Source organism: Saccharomyces eubayanus, chromosome II (genome assembly GCF_001298625.1).
Source record: "Saccharomyces eubayanus strain FM1318 chromosome II, whole genome shotgun sequence".
Taxonomy (NCBI): Eukaryota; Fungi; Ascomycota; class Saccharomycetes; order Saccharomycetales; family Saccharomycetaceae; genus Saccharomyces; species Saccharomyces eubayanus.
Genome location: NC_030977.1, coordinates 817,502 through 833,434, shown reverse-complemented (window position 1 = coordinate 833,434; position 15,933 = coordinate 817,502). Strand labels below are relative to the sequence as shown.

General features: G+C 40.4%; 7 protein-coding genes across 7 annotated transcripts; 4 read left to right on the top strand and 3 right to left on the bottom strand.

Moving 5' to 3' along the window:
- Positions 1–143: 143 nt before the first annotated feature.
- On the bottom strand, positions 144–1,763 carry BFR2 (rRNA-processing protein BFR2; the record flags this gene model as incomplete). Its single annotated transcript, XM_018363712.1, has 1 exon — positions 144–1,763. The coding sequence occupies one exon, from the start codon at positions 1,761–1,763 to the stop codon at positions 144–146; it is 1,620 nt and encodes a 539-aa protein (XP_018223841.1).
- An 800-nt stretch (positions 1,764–2,563) lies between these two features.
- On the top strand, positions 2,564–3,202 carry ATP5 (F1F0 ATP synthase subunit 5; the record flags this gene model as incomplete). Its single annotated transcript, XM_018363711.1, has 1 exon — positions 2,564–3,202. The coding sequence occupies one exon, from the start codon at positions 2,564–2,566 to the stop codon at positions 3,200–3,202; it is 639 nt and encodes a 212-aa protein (XP_018223840.1).
- A 515-nt stretch (positions 3,203–3,717) lies between these two features.
- On the bottom strand, positions 3,718–4,767 carry SUR2 (sphingosine hydroxylase; the record flags this gene model as incomplete). The annotated part of the gene is made up of 1 exon (XM_018363710.1): positions 3,718–4,767. The coding sequence occupies one exon, from the start codon at positions 4,765–4,767 to the stop codon at positions 3,718–3,720; it is 1,050 nt and encodes a 349-aa protein (XP_018223839.1).
- A 675-nt stretch (positions 4,768–5,442) lies between these two features.
- MHR1 (mitochondrial 54S ribosomal protein mL67) lies at positions 5,443–6,123 on the bottom strand (the record flags this gene model as incomplete). Its single annotated transcript, XM_018363709.1, has 1 exon — positions 5,443–6,123. One exon carries the CDS (start codon positions 6,121–6,123, stop codon positions 5,443–5,445), a length of 681 nt encoding a protein of 226 aa, XP_018223838.1.
- Positions 6,124–6,637: 514 nt separating this feature from the next.
- Positions 6,638–8,668, top strand: HDA2 (Hda2p; the record flags this gene model as incomplete). Its single annotated transcript, XM_018363708.1, has 1 exon — positions 6,638–8,668. One exon carries the CDS (start codon positions 6,638–6,640, stop codon positions 8,666–8,668), a length of 2,031 nt encoding a protein of 676 aa, XP_018223837.1.
- A 416-nt stretch (positions 8,669–9,084) lies between these two features.
- DPL1 (sphinganine-1-phosphate aldolase DPL1) lies at positions 9,085–10,842 on the top strand (the record flags this gene model as incomplete). Its single annotated transcript, XM_018363707.1, has 1 exon — positions 9,085–10,842. The coding sequence occupies one exon, from the start codon at positions 9,085–9,087 to the stop codon at positions 10,840–10,842; it is 1,758 nt and encodes a 585-aa protein (XP_018223836.1).
- Positions 10,843–11,943: 1,101 nt separating this feature from the next.
- On the top strand, positions 11,944–15,708 carry SSD1 (mRNA-binding translational repressor SSD1; the record flags this gene model as incomplete). Its single annotated transcript, XM_018363706.1, has 1 exon — positions 11,944–15,708. One exon carries the CDS (start codon positions 11,944–11,946, stop codon positions 15,706–15,708), a length of 3,765 nt encoding a protein of 1,254 aa, XP_018223835.1.
- Positions 15,709–15,933: the final 225 nt, after the last annotated feature.

Below are 15,933 nucleotides of genomic sequence, written 5' to 3'. Positions count from 1 at the left end.
TATATTTTGACCTCTCTTGACTTTTTCGGTTCTTAGAGTCAAAAGGCACCATAAAAAATTAGGCTTTTTCACCTGTCAAAAGTTCTTTTATCTACTCAATAACCTACATTTAAATAAATTATACACGTTTTATATGCTAGCGTCTAACCAAAAATCTGGATGTCATCGTTCTTAACAGCCTCTAATTCTGCATCGTTGTCTTCTCCGGCATGTTGGTCCTCCTCTTCGTCCTCATTAAAGTTCACTCTTTGGCCCATTAGCCCTGCAAAAAATTCATCGATTTGATCATCTGACCATTTGTACCCCGAAGAAATAGGTGCTTCATAATTTGCTATAGGATCTTGAACAGAGTAGTTCAATTTTCTACCTTTGGAAGCCTTCGTGTCGATGTTTTTCTTCAACTTGTTATTCGAGCGAGAATTGGCCGTAGTGATTGTAATAGCTGCACTATCAGAATTGTGCGCGTTGGAAATCTTCTTGTCAATCAGATCGTTTAATAAGACACGATAGAAGTCTTCATCATCGAAAACGTACGGGTTTTCGCTGGTATCGATGGAGTTATTATCTTTTCTTCTTGGGTCATAGTTTTTTGGAATATCGAGCCCGTCATCTGAATTGTTATCAATGTCGTCACCATCTTCTACATTTTGAGATGCCAGCTCTGGTAATTTACCATTGGTCCAATCTTTTTGGAAATACATGGGTGTTATGTTTCTCCTGTTTAGTTTTGTTCTCTTTATCAAACGGGACATATCGGATAATTGGTTCTCGACTTGCACATCTGCAGGTTGGTTAATGGCTTTAAACTTGCTTGATGACAAAGCCGAGTTTCCTGATGCAGAAGAGACTTTGGTGGACCATTTGTTCAATACAGCGTTTCTATATTCTTTTAGTTCCGAGTCTAAACTATCGGTTTCTTTGTAAAGCTCTTTAGCGGATCTTTTTTTGGATAATTTGTGCTTTTTCGATTCATCGCTTTGAGTGATATGGTCACCAAGCTGGAATTTTATTCTGAAATTTACTAGCTGGTTGAATAGATTATTAAAAAGCTTCTCATTTTCTTTTAATAAATGCTTTGTTTCTTTTGAACCGTCCATTTTAGCTTCCTTCCATGACTCTGAAGTTAGAGGTAGCTTATTTGCGGTTATCACGGCTTTTTGCAATTTTATTCTTAAGTCAATGATATTGTCAAATAATTTTGTTTGTTGTAGAATCGAATAACCTTTGGTTGCGTCCCTCTGAACGGATTGGGACAGTTTATTGATAGCGTGTTTGGTTTCTTGCTGAACAAGTTTGGATAGTGCGCTTCTTTTCTGTGCGGCTTCTTCCATCTCATCGTCGTCCACATCCAACTCTTCTTCTTCATCTTCTGCATCTTCTGCTTGTTCGTCCTCTGAATCTGTTCTGAATGAAAGAGCGTCGTCGTCTTCGCCATCTTCGCCACTCTCATTTTCGTCCTTTTCCATATCTTCGCTCTCTGAGGATTCATCATATAAAGCCTGTCTAGAACCTTTCACACCTGTATATTTCGGATCGTTTAACTCCAAGCCCTTTTCTGCTCTCAACGTAGATTTTTCAACTTCTAAGTAATGGGACTTCTTAGCCTGTTCTGAGTTAACATCTTCATTGTCGCTCAAATCACTTTCTGCACCATTTTCATCGTGTTGAAATACAGATGTATTTTCTTCGTCTTCAATATCATAATCCTTAATAACCGGTTTGATGGCAATATCGGAAATTTTGTCCGCCAACGATTTAGCCATACTTGTTTGATTTTATATGCTTAGATATTTGCAATAAACGTTGCCAAATAACGTATGCTACGCCAAAGTTATTCGAGATGTCAATACATATACACTATCTCATCTCATCGCAAACTGAAAATTTTTCAATTTTCAAATTTTTCAGTTACAAACTCCGGGTAACTATTGAATGAAAGCCAGGGCCCTATAAAGATCATGCCATTGTGCAAGCAGAGAGCCAAGGCTCATTGTCCATGCGATAGTTAGCGGATCGGGCTGAGAGTTGCTTCTGCCATCAATTTATGAACAGCCCTCCTGCACTTGGTGGTCATATTCCTACTCTACTCACAACATCGACCATCTTGCACGAACTGCCAAGAAACAGRAACTGATGTACCATTCCTATAAGTTACTCCCCGTAAAAGGATCAGTTTTCCAAGTTAACAAAATGCTTGTACATCATTGTTCTGTTAGTCTTACTGTTGCTGAGAAGTAATATCTCATTGTGAGACGGCGCTGGCCAATAAGATGTTGATATTTGATACATCGTTTACCCGGCCTCCCAGTCAGGAAAAACAAGGAATTAAAGATATTGGCGTGGGCTCTTTGACAGGAGAAAGACTCTCTCTACTCTATTATCAGTAACTAACTCTTACTGACAATTGGTAACTGAATTTGATATTTGAAGTTTTCCAATACAAAAGCTCGTATATACCAAAATTCTGGACCTTAATCAGGCTGTTGTAGCATTGAGAATTTTTTTGTGAAAATAACAAGTTATTACCGAGTTACCGCATTACATTAGTACAAAGTGGCCAGACATGTTTAATAGAGTGTTTACTAGATCATTTGCATCAAGCTTAAAAACCGCGGCTTCCAAAGGTGCTGTCCCTCCACCAGTGAGATTATTCGGTGTTGAAGGCACTTACGCAACTGCTTTATACCAGGCTGCTGCGAAGAATTCATCGATTGATTCTGCCTTCCAATCTTTGCAAAAGGTTGAAAGTACAGTCAAGAAGGACCCAAAGTTAACGCATTTACTACAGAATCCTGCATTGTCGTTGCATGATAGAAATACTGTTATTAATGCCATCGTGGACACTCACAAGAATTTGGACGGGTACGTCGTCAACTTGTTAAAGGTTCTTTCTGAAAACAACAGATTGAGTTGTTTTGAAAAGATTTCTTCGGACTTTGGTATTTTAAACGATGCTCACAATGGGTTGCTCAAAGGTACTGTGACGAGTGCCGAACCTTTAGATCCTAAATCTTTCAAGAGAATTGAGAAGGCTTTAAGTGCATCTAAATTGGTGGGGCAAGGCAAATCTTTGAAATTGGAAAACGTGGTTAAGCCTGGAATCAAGGGTGGTTTGATTGTAGAACTTGGTGACAAGACTGTCGACTTAAGTATCTCTACAAAAATTCAAAAATTGAATAAAGTCTTAGAGGATAGCATTTAGACGGTGGTGATATAGCGCAATATATTCACCCGTTTGGTGCTTTTTCTTACGTTTCCGTTTTCTAATTTTTGATTCTATTCAAATACATATTCTTCTCCACGATTTTTTTCCAAGACTACCACTATAAAATGTTAATATCGAAACACCAAAAATACGTACATATATGAATTAAGTAAGAAATCCCTTATTGGAAAATTATTTTTTTGAACGGGAATTTTATGTATGTAGTCAGATTTATCAATCATATTGAGTATCGTAAAAAAAAACCACAAATTAGTGTACTTTTAAAAAAATAATCGAAAAGTTGTCTAACGAAATTAAATTCGTGGCGCTTATAGTTACAGAAAATATAAACTCTAATTTTATTTCATCACAATTAAAATATACATTCAAACTCATACATATATACTCAAAATAATGTCTTGATATATAAAGATAATAAATACAAACCTGACAGAAAAAAAAATGTTAGTTTCTCCCGATTTTTTTCCGTGAAAGAGCGGTAGACGCAATGGCTAGTTTTCCTTCTTGACGTCATTACTAGCAGCGTTCATAGCTTTGAAGTTCTTGATTTTTTCCTTCTTTTCTAGTTCTCTCTTATGCAAAAACTCTTTGTACTTGTCGATGGTGACACGCCTTTGTTTCTTTTGGTACTCCTCGAATCCCTTGAAGTTGGTCTCGAACAAGTTGTCCCAGAAAGTGAAGAACGGTTGAGCAAAATTGGTCTTGATACCGAACTGCTGATGATGAATATCGTGATAGACAGCGTTATTGGGGAAAAGCCATTGGAATGGATCGAGTGGCAGAGCGTACCCACAGTGATCATCGACGGTTTTCATGGTGGCAAAAGTGTAAAGGAACATTTGTTCTCTATGAGTCAGATGGGTCAACATCATGGCGATACCTGTTCCTAAAGTGTCCAGCAGAAAACCTTCGACGGGGTTGTTAAAAAGAGCGCCGTATGCGTATGGAACGTATAGTTCATGATGGACAGAGTGGAACCACTTGTACAAAGTCTTGTTCATGTGCATCAATCTATGCAAGAAATACTGCCATGTGTCGACGAACAAAAAGCCAGCAAAAATCTTCAAAGCAGATATTCCGTACATGTAGCCGTAGTAGAGGGCGACATCCGGAACGATTTGGGGTATGCTGGAACGCAGTTTCCACATAGCGTTCTCTTCGAACCCAGTCATGTGGGTGGGCTCGAAGTGCAAAAAGATGTATCCTACAATGGTCTGTATGATGTGTTGCAGGATCACTTCGGCGAAGACGTGGAACCTGGAGGCCTTGTTCCTCTTGGCAACCTCTTCGCTGGGATGGATCCTATATCTTTCGGCCAAATGGAAGGTGTCTATGCAGTGAAATATACTGGACAACGCCCAGTAGGCAACAACGGGAGCGATCAACGCCAACACTCCATCGCTCATCTCCGGTAACAAGGATTCCTTCATGTGTAGATTAATCGCAGGTGCCTCTGCAGAGTGCATGAATCCAAAAGAGGTCTTCAAACCAAAGGCCGGTGGGAAGAAAGCGGCAGCAGTCGCGTTCGGTGTCACGTTCATCGTTTACTTATTTGTCGTATATGCAGTCTCCAACCTAGAATGTGAGAAACTAAGAGACAGACAGACAGAACAGCAGGGGCTCAGATCCGGAGTACAAGCAAGGGAACAGAGGATATGTAAATCGGTGCTTCTTTTATAACTTCCAGGGCACGCAGCAACTACTGCAACAACAACAACAACAACAACAACGCAGTGGGACGAAGAAAGAAGAAACAAAGAAAGAAGAATTAAGACATTATGGTAAGCGAGCAGTTGCTGAAAACCCAAAAAAGAAAGAATTGCTGAAAAACCGGTGCAAGAATCACCCAGAAACCGCCGCACTAGCCGGGGAAAAGCGCGTTGTCCGAAGAAAGACGCGGGGTGAGGGAATAAGACAATAGGAGATCAGGAGGTCTGAAAGCTTAATACGCTGTTTGATAGAGAGATGGTGGTAAGAGGAGGAGAAAGATACGCGTTTTGGGACATATGGCAGCAGCAGCAGCAGCAGAAATAGGCCCTGCGTATTCCCATTTCGGATCTTATTGTTTGTTGGCGGGATTCCGGACGGGAGCACGTGGTGGTGCCTCCGTGGAACGGGCCGGTAGTGGTAGGATGCTGTGCTGTTGCATTGCTCTATTTACATGTGTTACGTACGTTATCTTCTACTTGGCTTGTTATACATTGTGTAGGAGCGCGCTATTGTGGGGGTGCTTTCGTCTGATCCGGAGACTGCGATTCCAACTTGGCTAGTTCTTTCAGGACCACGCTCTCCTCTCTTGCGGTGTTTCCCACACGCTCGATAAGTTTGTGTTCCAGCCCCAGAGCGTCGAACACGCCGGAGCTCCAGTATTTTTCCTTGTCGCCCATCCGCCACGGGTCTTCCCAGTATATCGACGGTTTCTTGGCGGGCGTAGCCTGCGTTTCCGCTTGTGCGCTGCCCTCGAACATCTTCAACAACGACTCTCGCAAGTCCGCCACGGCCTCTTGGCAAAACGTGGGCCTATATTGTCCGCTGTACCAGACATGCCCGTTGGAGTCCTTCTTTCTGAGCTTGTCGTTGTCCTTGTGCTGTGCCACGTCGCGCAGATATCTCAATCGGCAGAGGTTTTGGTACAGTTGGACGCTCTGCTGGTAATTTTGTAGGTTCACCACACACATGCATTTCCAGATGTCCCTTCTTATCGAGGGTTTCCTGTTGCTCCAGTTCGGCCTCACGAACAGCTTGTCAAGCTGGTTCTGCGAAAAATTGGGGAACTGAGAATACAGCACTTGTCCATATTCCAAGTTCCTGAAAATGTACACTTGGGGCGGGATTATTTTTGTCTTTTCGAACCACGACGCCGGACGAAACCTTGAAATGGACTGGTTTACCTTCATTGCTTTGAAATGCTTATGCTCAGTCGCTATGTCTCTTAGTTCCTGTCCCCGGAAAACCTCTCTTTCTATCTTGTTCTTCAAATCAACCTTGTTTTACACTTCCAGTACTGCCAAAAAAAAAACACTCTAGTACGCACTTTCTCATTCCATCGTTAAAAGTGAGCTGCGTTTGCTAACGTAACTGGAATTACCAACTTTAATACACATCTGAAATTTAACCATGGTATATATCGTACTTTGCGTTGTAAGCGGATGCTTTTCTGTTGCTCTTAAATTAGCTGTGCACTGGTAATAAATAAATATATAGATATATAAGAAACGAAACAAGCAAGAAAAAAAAAATCTCACCAGGAATACATTTTGTAATTACGGCGTCTAAGATTTACCAGGACTAGCAGTAACATAGAAAAAACTAGATTCAACAAAAGAAGAAAGAAAATTAACTAAGAAATATTAGTAAGACCTAGCAATATCTATAGGTTCGAGGAAAAAAGGCTGCATTCAAATTATTGACATGAGTAGGAAAAACTCGAAAAAACTAAAAGTGTATTATTTACCTGTAAGGTTGACCCAATTTCAAAAAGATTTATCGGAAATACTCATATCCCTACATGCTGAATCGTTCAAGTCAAGTCTAGTAGATGAGCCCCCGGCAAACTCCCTGAGTAAGCTTGATGGGTCATCTGCCAAGCCTGAAACGCATTCATATCCACGGCTATCACAAAGACAATTGACCTATATCTTCGACTCTAACATAAGGGCCATCGCCAATCATCCTTCGCTTCTCGTGGACCACTACATGCCTCGACAGCTTTTGAGAATGGAACCTACGGAGAGCTTGATTGCTGGCAGCCACAAATTTCAAGTCCTTAATCACCTAATCAATTCGATAATCTTTAGAGATAGAACACAGACACCCAATAAAATTATAAAATGCGCCATCATAGCACATAGCATCAAGGAATTAGATTTGTTAGAAGGCCTCGTTTTGGGGAAAAATTTTAGAATCAAGAGGCTATCTGGTACATCGCTCTACAACGAGAAACATAAATTCGCCACTCTAACCACGACCGATACCGCGACAAATAAAGATGGGACCCCGAATTCTCTAAGTAGCACAAGTTCCAATTCAAACTCGACTTCTTATACGGGTTATTCAAAAGACGACTACGACTATTCGGTGAAGAGAAACTTGAAAAAAAGGAAACTGAACACTGACGATTGGTTGTTCTTAGCGACTACAAAACATTTAAAGCATGACCAATATTTATTGGCCAACTATGATCTCGATATGATTATTAGTTTCGACCCGATGCTGGAACTTGAATTGCCCGCTCTACAACTATTGAAGAACAGCACCAATAAAAATATTCCAATGATAAAGCTACTGGTGCAAAATTCTCCAGATCATTACCTATTAGATCCAGAAATCAAAAGTTCGAGTTCGTCCACTGATTCAGTTTATTTGGGCGATAACGATCATCTCGATAATGGCAAAGAATATGAAGAAATTAAATCGTCTTTACTCTATTTTCTGCAAACAAGGAAGGCAAAAGTTGATAACTTCAACGTCGATTATGCTGCGTTGGTAAAGTGCTGTTTGGAAGGGGGAGACTGTAACGAATCCTTACCAGCTTTGAATTTGGTCACGTTGGATGAGACTTCCAAAGACCTCAGCGGTTCCGACTTTTGGCAACCACAATTAACCGAATTAAATTATTTTACTACAGAATTGCCTCTTTGGGACAGTCCGTTGGACATCAAGACTTATCAAACCGAACTAATGCATAGAGCTGTTATTAGATTAAAAGATATTCAGGATGAATTTACAAAAGATAGCGATCTACTAAATGAAAAACGGTCTAATGAAAATCAACGGCAAAACAAACTGGATGATATCAAAAATTCTATTGGAGTTACATTTAAGAACAAGCAGGAAGTAGAAAAGTCCATCAATGATTCTGAAAAGAGATATAGACATGCCATGACCGAATCTACCAAGCTAGATGACAAGGTGAATTATCTGCTTAAAAATAAAGCAGAACTGGAGAACTTTAGTGAATTGTGTCCCGGAAATAGTTCATCTGAATATGATCCGGAAAAAGAATCTACATTAGCAACCAAGTTGAGTCAATATGCAGATGAGGACGTAATTCTTTCCAATAAATTAAAAGCACTACAGGAAGCCAATGCGGAAAAATTAAAGAAAAATGATGAATTACGTTCCCAATATCAAATAGAATCTTCAAAAGCTGCGGAATCAGCTCAAACTTTGAAAACGTTGAAAGAATCACTGGGATCTTTAGAAAATGAAGTAAATGGTCCTTTGACAAAAGTTCCCGTAGAAAGCTCAAAGAGGGAACTTGAAATGCTGAAAAAAGATTTGCAATCGCTTAAATCAAAAAACAAATTTTTGAAAAATTACATAAACTCAATGAACCGACAGTACGACCTTAAAAACAAAAGCAACGTCCAAGTAGAAAAAACCGCTACAACTAGTACACGGTTCAGATCGACGAGGTCAAATACACCTAATTACACATGAATTGCGGGGTCCGCTGGAGAATAACACATAAAGTAAACACATCTTATATACTTTCTTCGTTATTTACACTCTAACTATATAGATGTCTCAGTATTTGGTGCACTCTTAAAGAAAAAAAAACGTCCATAATAACCAAAACCTTTGGGACTTCTTCCCTTACATGCTCCATTACCTTTTTTTCATTCTTTGTAAGCACTTCGTAGTTTACTATTACCTACCTTTTCTCCGTTGAACACATAAACACCGCTCGGCCGCATCGGGCTTTTTTCAATTGAAAAATTAGTATATTTTCACAAGGAATATAAATAAAACCCTCAATTTGTTGACCCGATGTTATAGCTATTTTAACCCTTCTTCCAGCGGATATAAGCTAGATACTGCAAGAAAGTTAACCCTCTTTAACAATCTACGAAGCAATGAATACAACATTATCAAGCAGCGATTGGTATAGCACCTCAGTACGTTTACTAGTGGAAGAATACGATGTCAAGCAGTTTTTGATCCTAACCATCAGTGAATTAAGAACAAGTATACAGAACTACCTCTCAAATACTCCATGGCAGAACATTTTGAAAGATTATTTGTACTTCACCTTCTGCTACAAACTACTAAGCAAGTTTCTCTACCTACTAAAGGTTTATGGACCAATAACATTAGCCAAAAGAACATATGAACGTACTTCCAGATCAATATTCCGTTGGTTGCTGGACTCGCCATTTTTGAAGGGAACGGTGGATAAAGAAGTTTCGAAAATCAAGAGATCAATTGAAGATGAACTTATCAGATCCGACTCACAACTTATGAACTTCCCACAATTACCATCTGATGGGATACCTCAGGATGAAGTTGTTGAAGAACTAAACAAATTGAATGACTTGATACCACACACCCAGTGGAAGGAAGGTAAGGTCTCTGGTGCTGTTTACCATGGTGGTGATGATTTGATCCATTTGCAAACGATCGCATACGAAAAATACTGCGTCGCCAATCAGCTACATCCGGATGTCTTTCCAGCTGTTCGTAAAATGGAGTCCGAAGTGGTTTCAATGGTTTTGAAAATGTTTAATGCTCCTGCTGATACGGGTTGCGGTACAACAACGTCTGGTGGTACGGAGTCCTTACTTTTAGCATGCTTAAGTGCTAAGATGCACGCTTTGCATCACCGTGGTATTACTGAGCCGGAGATTATTGCTCCCATAACTGCGCATGCTGGGTTTGACAAGGCTGCGTACTACTTTAACATGAAGCTACGTCATGTCGATTTAGACCCCACGACTTATCAAGTGGACTTGAAAAAAGTAAAAAAATTCATCAATAAGAACACCGTTTTACTGGTCGGTTCGGCCCCAAACTTTCCTCACGGTATTGCTGATGATATTGAAGGCCTAGGGAAAATAGCGCAAAAGCATAAGCTACCTTTACACGTCGACAGTTGTTTAGGTTCCTTTATTGTTTCATTCATGGAAAAGGCAGGTTACAAAAATGTACCAAGACTCGATTTCAGAGTCCCAGGTGTTACATCAATATCATGTGACACTCACAAGTACGGGTTTGCACCAAAGGGTTCATCAGTCATAATGTATAGAAACAGCGATTTGAGAATGCATCAATACTACATCAATCCTACGTGGACAGGTGGGTTATATGGCTCTCCTACATTAGCAGGGTCTAGACCAGGCGCCATTGTTGTAGGCTGTTGGGCCACTATGGTCAACATGGGGGAAAATGGTTACATCGAATCGTGCCAAGAAATAGTAGGTGCTGCCATGAAGTTTAAAAGATTTATCTTGAAAAACATTCCGGAATTGGAGATCATGGGTGACCCCAAATACTCAGTGGTTTCGTTTTCATCTAAGAGCCTGAACATACACGAACTATCCGATAGGCTGGCCAAGAAAGGCTGGCACTTCAATGCCCTACAAAAACCCGTCGCCCTACATATGGCCTTCACGAGACTAAGTGTGCACGTGGTAGATGAGATCTGCGAAGTTCTACGCACTACCGTGCAGGAACTAAAGAGCGAGTCTGACTCCAAACCATCGCCGGATGGAACCAGTGCTCTGTACGGTGTCGCCGGGAGCGTCAAGACTGCCGGCGTTGCAGACAAACTCATTGTTGGATTCTTGGACGCATTATATAAGTTGGGCCCTGCAGAGAACGCCGACGCCAAATAATTACGTAGAATCTAACCTTTACACAAACCAACGAACCGTAGTGCACGAAGACGTTAGTAGTATCCAGTCTGGTGTCACGGGCGACGAGCATCGCCTTCCTTATATTTCTCAAGGACCAAAGGGGCCGGGACGCTTCACGAGGGGATGTGAAGGGAAAAAAGAAGGGAAAAAACTAATCTTATATAACGCAGGATTTCCCAATCGATCGCCACCATCGAATCATTAAAAGGCACAAGCAGGTGCACCATAGACCGGAATCTGTCATTTCATTTGTTTATTTAAAGGTTTAAATAATCGGTCCTGCTACAAATAGGTCCTTTCTCTCACAATTTTCCCAAGACTTTGTCTCCATAAAGAAAGTTCACACAAGATAACCTAGATCCCGAAGTTTTTCTTCTTTCTTTCCTCCTTCCCCTAATTCATTTCTTTAGTTCGCTTTTGTTCATAAGCTCTTCTCTTGTCAAAATAACTGAAAGAAGGAGATAAAGAGTAAGAGTCTAATACCCGTTACTTAACAGACGAACGAAACAAAGTTTTACTGTACGAACTCAATCCTTTTAGCTTATTGTACAGGCATCCTCCCCCAAAAAAATAGAGAGATTATATCTCAAAAAGATAATAAGTTTGTCGGTCATCTTCAGATTATCTGTTATATCCTAGCATTGTCTGTTCCTGGAGCGTACCAACTATCTCCAACACCGCCTACAAGCCATTCCTTTTTTTTTTTGACAAATAAGCACTTTAGCCTTTGATAACCTAAAATCCGGAATAGTCAAAGGTATCTGCACAGTACTCTTGCAAGGCTTATTCTCATCATACCATATTTTTAGCACCCTAAACTTTTTGGTCTTATTTTAGAACAGCTGGTGCCTCGTTTTCCCGTATTAGGCGCATTTTTCATAGCCACTATTCGAAAAGAGAAAGCGTTTTTCTTCAAAGGGAAACTTAAGCTGCTTGCACGAAGAAGAAGACAAGGGTTCATAAACGCATAACATTTGCCCCGTTTCGACTTTCCTTCTACCCCATTATTATATCTGAACATAACGTTCAAACATTTCATCACCCATAGAAGTTTGGTGCCACCTTTATTCTTCGTATACTATGTCTAAAAATAGTAACATGAATAACAATAGATCGCAAGATCCAAACAACATGTTTGTACAAACCACAGGAGGTGGGAAAAATGCTCCGAAGCAAATCCATGTTGCACATAGACGTTCTCAAAGTGAACTGACGAATCTAATGATTGAGCAATTCACTTTGCAAAAGCAACTGGAACAAGTCCAAGCACAACAGCAACAACTGCTGGCCCAACATCAACAATTGGCCCAACAGACAGGACAATATCTTTCGGGAAATTCAGGCCCAGGTAATCATTTTGCTCCTCAACCTCCTCACCCACATTACAACTCAAATGGTAATTCACCCAATATGAGTGCTGGTGGCAATAGAAGTAGAGCCCATTCGAGAAACAATTCTGGATATTATCAAAACTCCTACGATAACAATAACAACAATAACAACAACAATAATAACTCTGGTCCTAATTCGCACAGAAAGACTAGTTCACAATCTAGCATTTACGGTCATTCGAGAAGGCATTCTTTAGGTCTGAATGAGGCTAAGAAGGCCGCTGCTGAAGAACAGGCCAAAAGAATATCTGGGGGTGAAGCAGGTGTAACTGTGAAGATAGATCCTGTTCAATCAGATACTGGTTCAAATACCACTACAGAACAGTCCGAATTCAAGTTCCCGCCACCACCAACCTCACAACAGGGCCACCGCCGTGCAACTTCAAATCTATCACCACCTTCTTTCAAGTTTCCGCCAAACTCCCAAGGTGACAATGACGACGAATTCATAGCCACTTCTTCCACACATCGTCGCACAAAGACAAGAAACAATGAATATTCGCCAGGTATCAATTCTAACTGGAGGACTCAATCACAGCAATCGCAACAGCAACTGTCTCCATTCCGTCACAGAGGTTCCAACTCCAGGGATTATAATTCATTAAACACTCTAGAGCCCCCTGCGATCTTTCAACAGGGTCATAAGCACCGTGCTTCTAATTCATCTGTTCATAGTTTCAGCTCTCAAGGCAATAGCAACGGAGGCGGGCGTAAATCCCTATTTGCACCCTATCTTCCTCAAGCAAATATTCCGGAACTGATCCAAGAAGGAAGACTAGTAGCTGGTATTTTAAGAGTTAACAAGAAAAACAGGTCAGATGCTTGGGTCTCTACAGATGGGGCTCTTGATGCCGACATTTATATCTGCGGCTCCAAAGATCGTAATAGAGCTCTCGAAGGTGATTTGGTTGCCGTAGAGTTATTAGTCGTCGATGACGTTTGGGAATCTAAAAAGGAAAAAGAAGAAAAAAAGAGAAGAAAGGATGCCTCTATGCAACACGATATTATTCCTTTGAACAGTAGTGACGATTACCACAACGATGCATCTGCCACTGCAGCAACGAGTAATAATTTTCTATCGTCATCTTCGTCATCCGACTCGCCAAACAAAGATGACTCGTCCATTAGAAGAAATACGTCATCAAACATCAATAACGACAACGATCCTTTATCGTCTCCCACTAAAACAGGTGTGAAGAGAAGAAGTTCATTAAAGCAACGTCCAACCCAAAAGAAAAATGATGATGTTGAGGTTGAAGGTCAATCGTTATTGTTAGTTGAGGAGGAGGAAATAAATGACAAATACAAACCACTGTATGCAGGTCACGTTGTTGCTGTTTTGGATCGTATCCCTGGTCAATTATTCAGTGGTACGTTGGGTCTATTGAGACCATCCCAGCAAGCTAACAGTGACAATAATAAACCACCTCAGAGCCCAAAAATAGCCTGGTTTAAACCTACTGATAAGAAGGTTCCGTTAATCGCAATTCCAACAGAGTTGGCACCAAAGGACTTTGTTGAAAATGCAGATAAATACTCCGAGAAGCTATTTGTTGCCTCTATCAAACGTTGGCCAATCACATCTTTGCATCCGTTTGGTATTTTAGTTTCTGAACTCGGAGACATTCACGATCCAAACACCGAAATTGATTCTATTCTAAGGGATAACAATTTCCTTTCAAATGAATATCTGGATCAGAAAAATCCACAAAAGGAGAAATCGAGCTTTCAACCACTGCCATTAACAGCGGAGAACTTGGAAAAGAGAAGAAATTTTACAGACGATAATGAATACAACATTCTCGCAATTTCAGAGCTTGGATGGATCTCGGGATTTGCTTTACATGTTAGAAACAACGATGATGGCACGGTTGAGCTAGGTTGTCATGTCGTTGACGTAACAAGCCATATTGAAGAGGGTTCTTCTGTTGACAGACGTGCTAGAAAAAGATCATCCGCAGTATTTATGCCACAGAAGCTCGTTAATTTACTACCACAGTCCTTCAACGACGCACTCTCACTGGCACCGGGTAAAGAATCTCCCACCATATCAGTTGTATATACTCTAGATTCTTCTACTCTAAGAGTTCAATCTACTTGGGTAGGAGAATCGGTCATCTCTCCATCGAATATTTTATCATTGGAACAATTGGATGAAAAATTGTTAAGCGGAAACCCTGGGACCTACCTCTCTCTGGTACAAGAAATTGCAAGATCATTCTATGCTGTAAGAATAAATGACCCTGAAGCCAAATTGCTTCCTACACTATCTTTACTGGAGAGTTTAGATGACGAAAAAGTTAAAGTCGACTTAAACATCTTGGATAGAACTTCAGGCTTTATTGTAATAAACGAAATTAAAAGAAAAGTTAATTCGACCGTAGCAGAGAAGATTTATACCAAGCTTGGTGACTTAGCTCTTTTGAGAAGACAAATGCAACCTATTGCAACCAAAATGGCGTCATTCAGGAAGAAAATCCAAAACTTCGGTTACGATGTTGACATCAGTTCGGCAGATGAACTCATTAAAGCAGTGTTAAAGATTGAAGATGACGACGTAAGAGTCGGAATTGAAATTTTACTGTTCAAGACTATGCCAAGAGCCAGATATTTCATTGCCGGCAAGGTCGATCCAGATCAGTACGGTCATTATGCTCTGAACTTACCTATCTATGCTCATTTCACAGATCCAATGAGAAGATATGCTGATCATGTCGTTCACAGACAATTAAAATCTGTTATTCACGATGTTCCATATACTGAAGATATAGAAGCACTAAAGATTACTTCTGAGTACTGTAATTTCAAAAAAGATTGCGCCTATCAGGCCCAAGAACAAGCAATTCACTTACTCCTATGTAAAACGATCAATGATATGGGTAATACTACTGGCCAGTTGTTGACTGTGGCCACTGTGTTGCAAGTTTACGAGTCTTCGTTTGACGTCTTTATTCCAGAATTTGGTATTGAAAAAAGAGTTCACGGTGATCAACTGCCTTTGATCAAGGCCGAATTTGACGGCACCAATCGTGTTTTAGAATTACATTGGCAACCTGGTGTAGATAGCGCAACTTTCATCCCAGCGGACGAAAAGAATCCAAAATCCTACAGGAACTCTATCAAAAACAAATTCAGTTCCACGGCCGCAGAAATCGCTAATATTGAACTCGATAAAGAAGCTGAGTCAGAACCACTGATCAGTGACCCATTAAGTAAAGAACTTAGCGACTTGCATTTAACGGTACCAAGTCTAAGGTTACCATCCGCGGACAACAACGAACAAAATGCCTTGGACAAGTTCATTGCTACTACTGAAACTAGGATCGAAAATGATAACTATATTCAAGAAATACATGAATTACAAAAGATTCCTATTTTGTTGAGAGCTGAAGTGGGAATGGCTTTGCCATGCTTAACCGTTCGTGCATTAAATCCGTTTATGAGAAGAGAATAAAACCCTTGTTAAGGACTCGACAAATGGGAGAATCAGCCCACCATGATTTTTTTCATATTTCTCCTTCTGTCCTTTGCAACTGTGCTTCATTTTCCCTCTCCCTCTCACTTCTCTTATCTTTAATTCCTGCAAACATTAACAACTGCATGACTTTGTACTTCTGCTGTTAACAAACTTTTCGGTAAAGTATGATATGATGTAAAATTTTCAATTCAATCTCGTTAA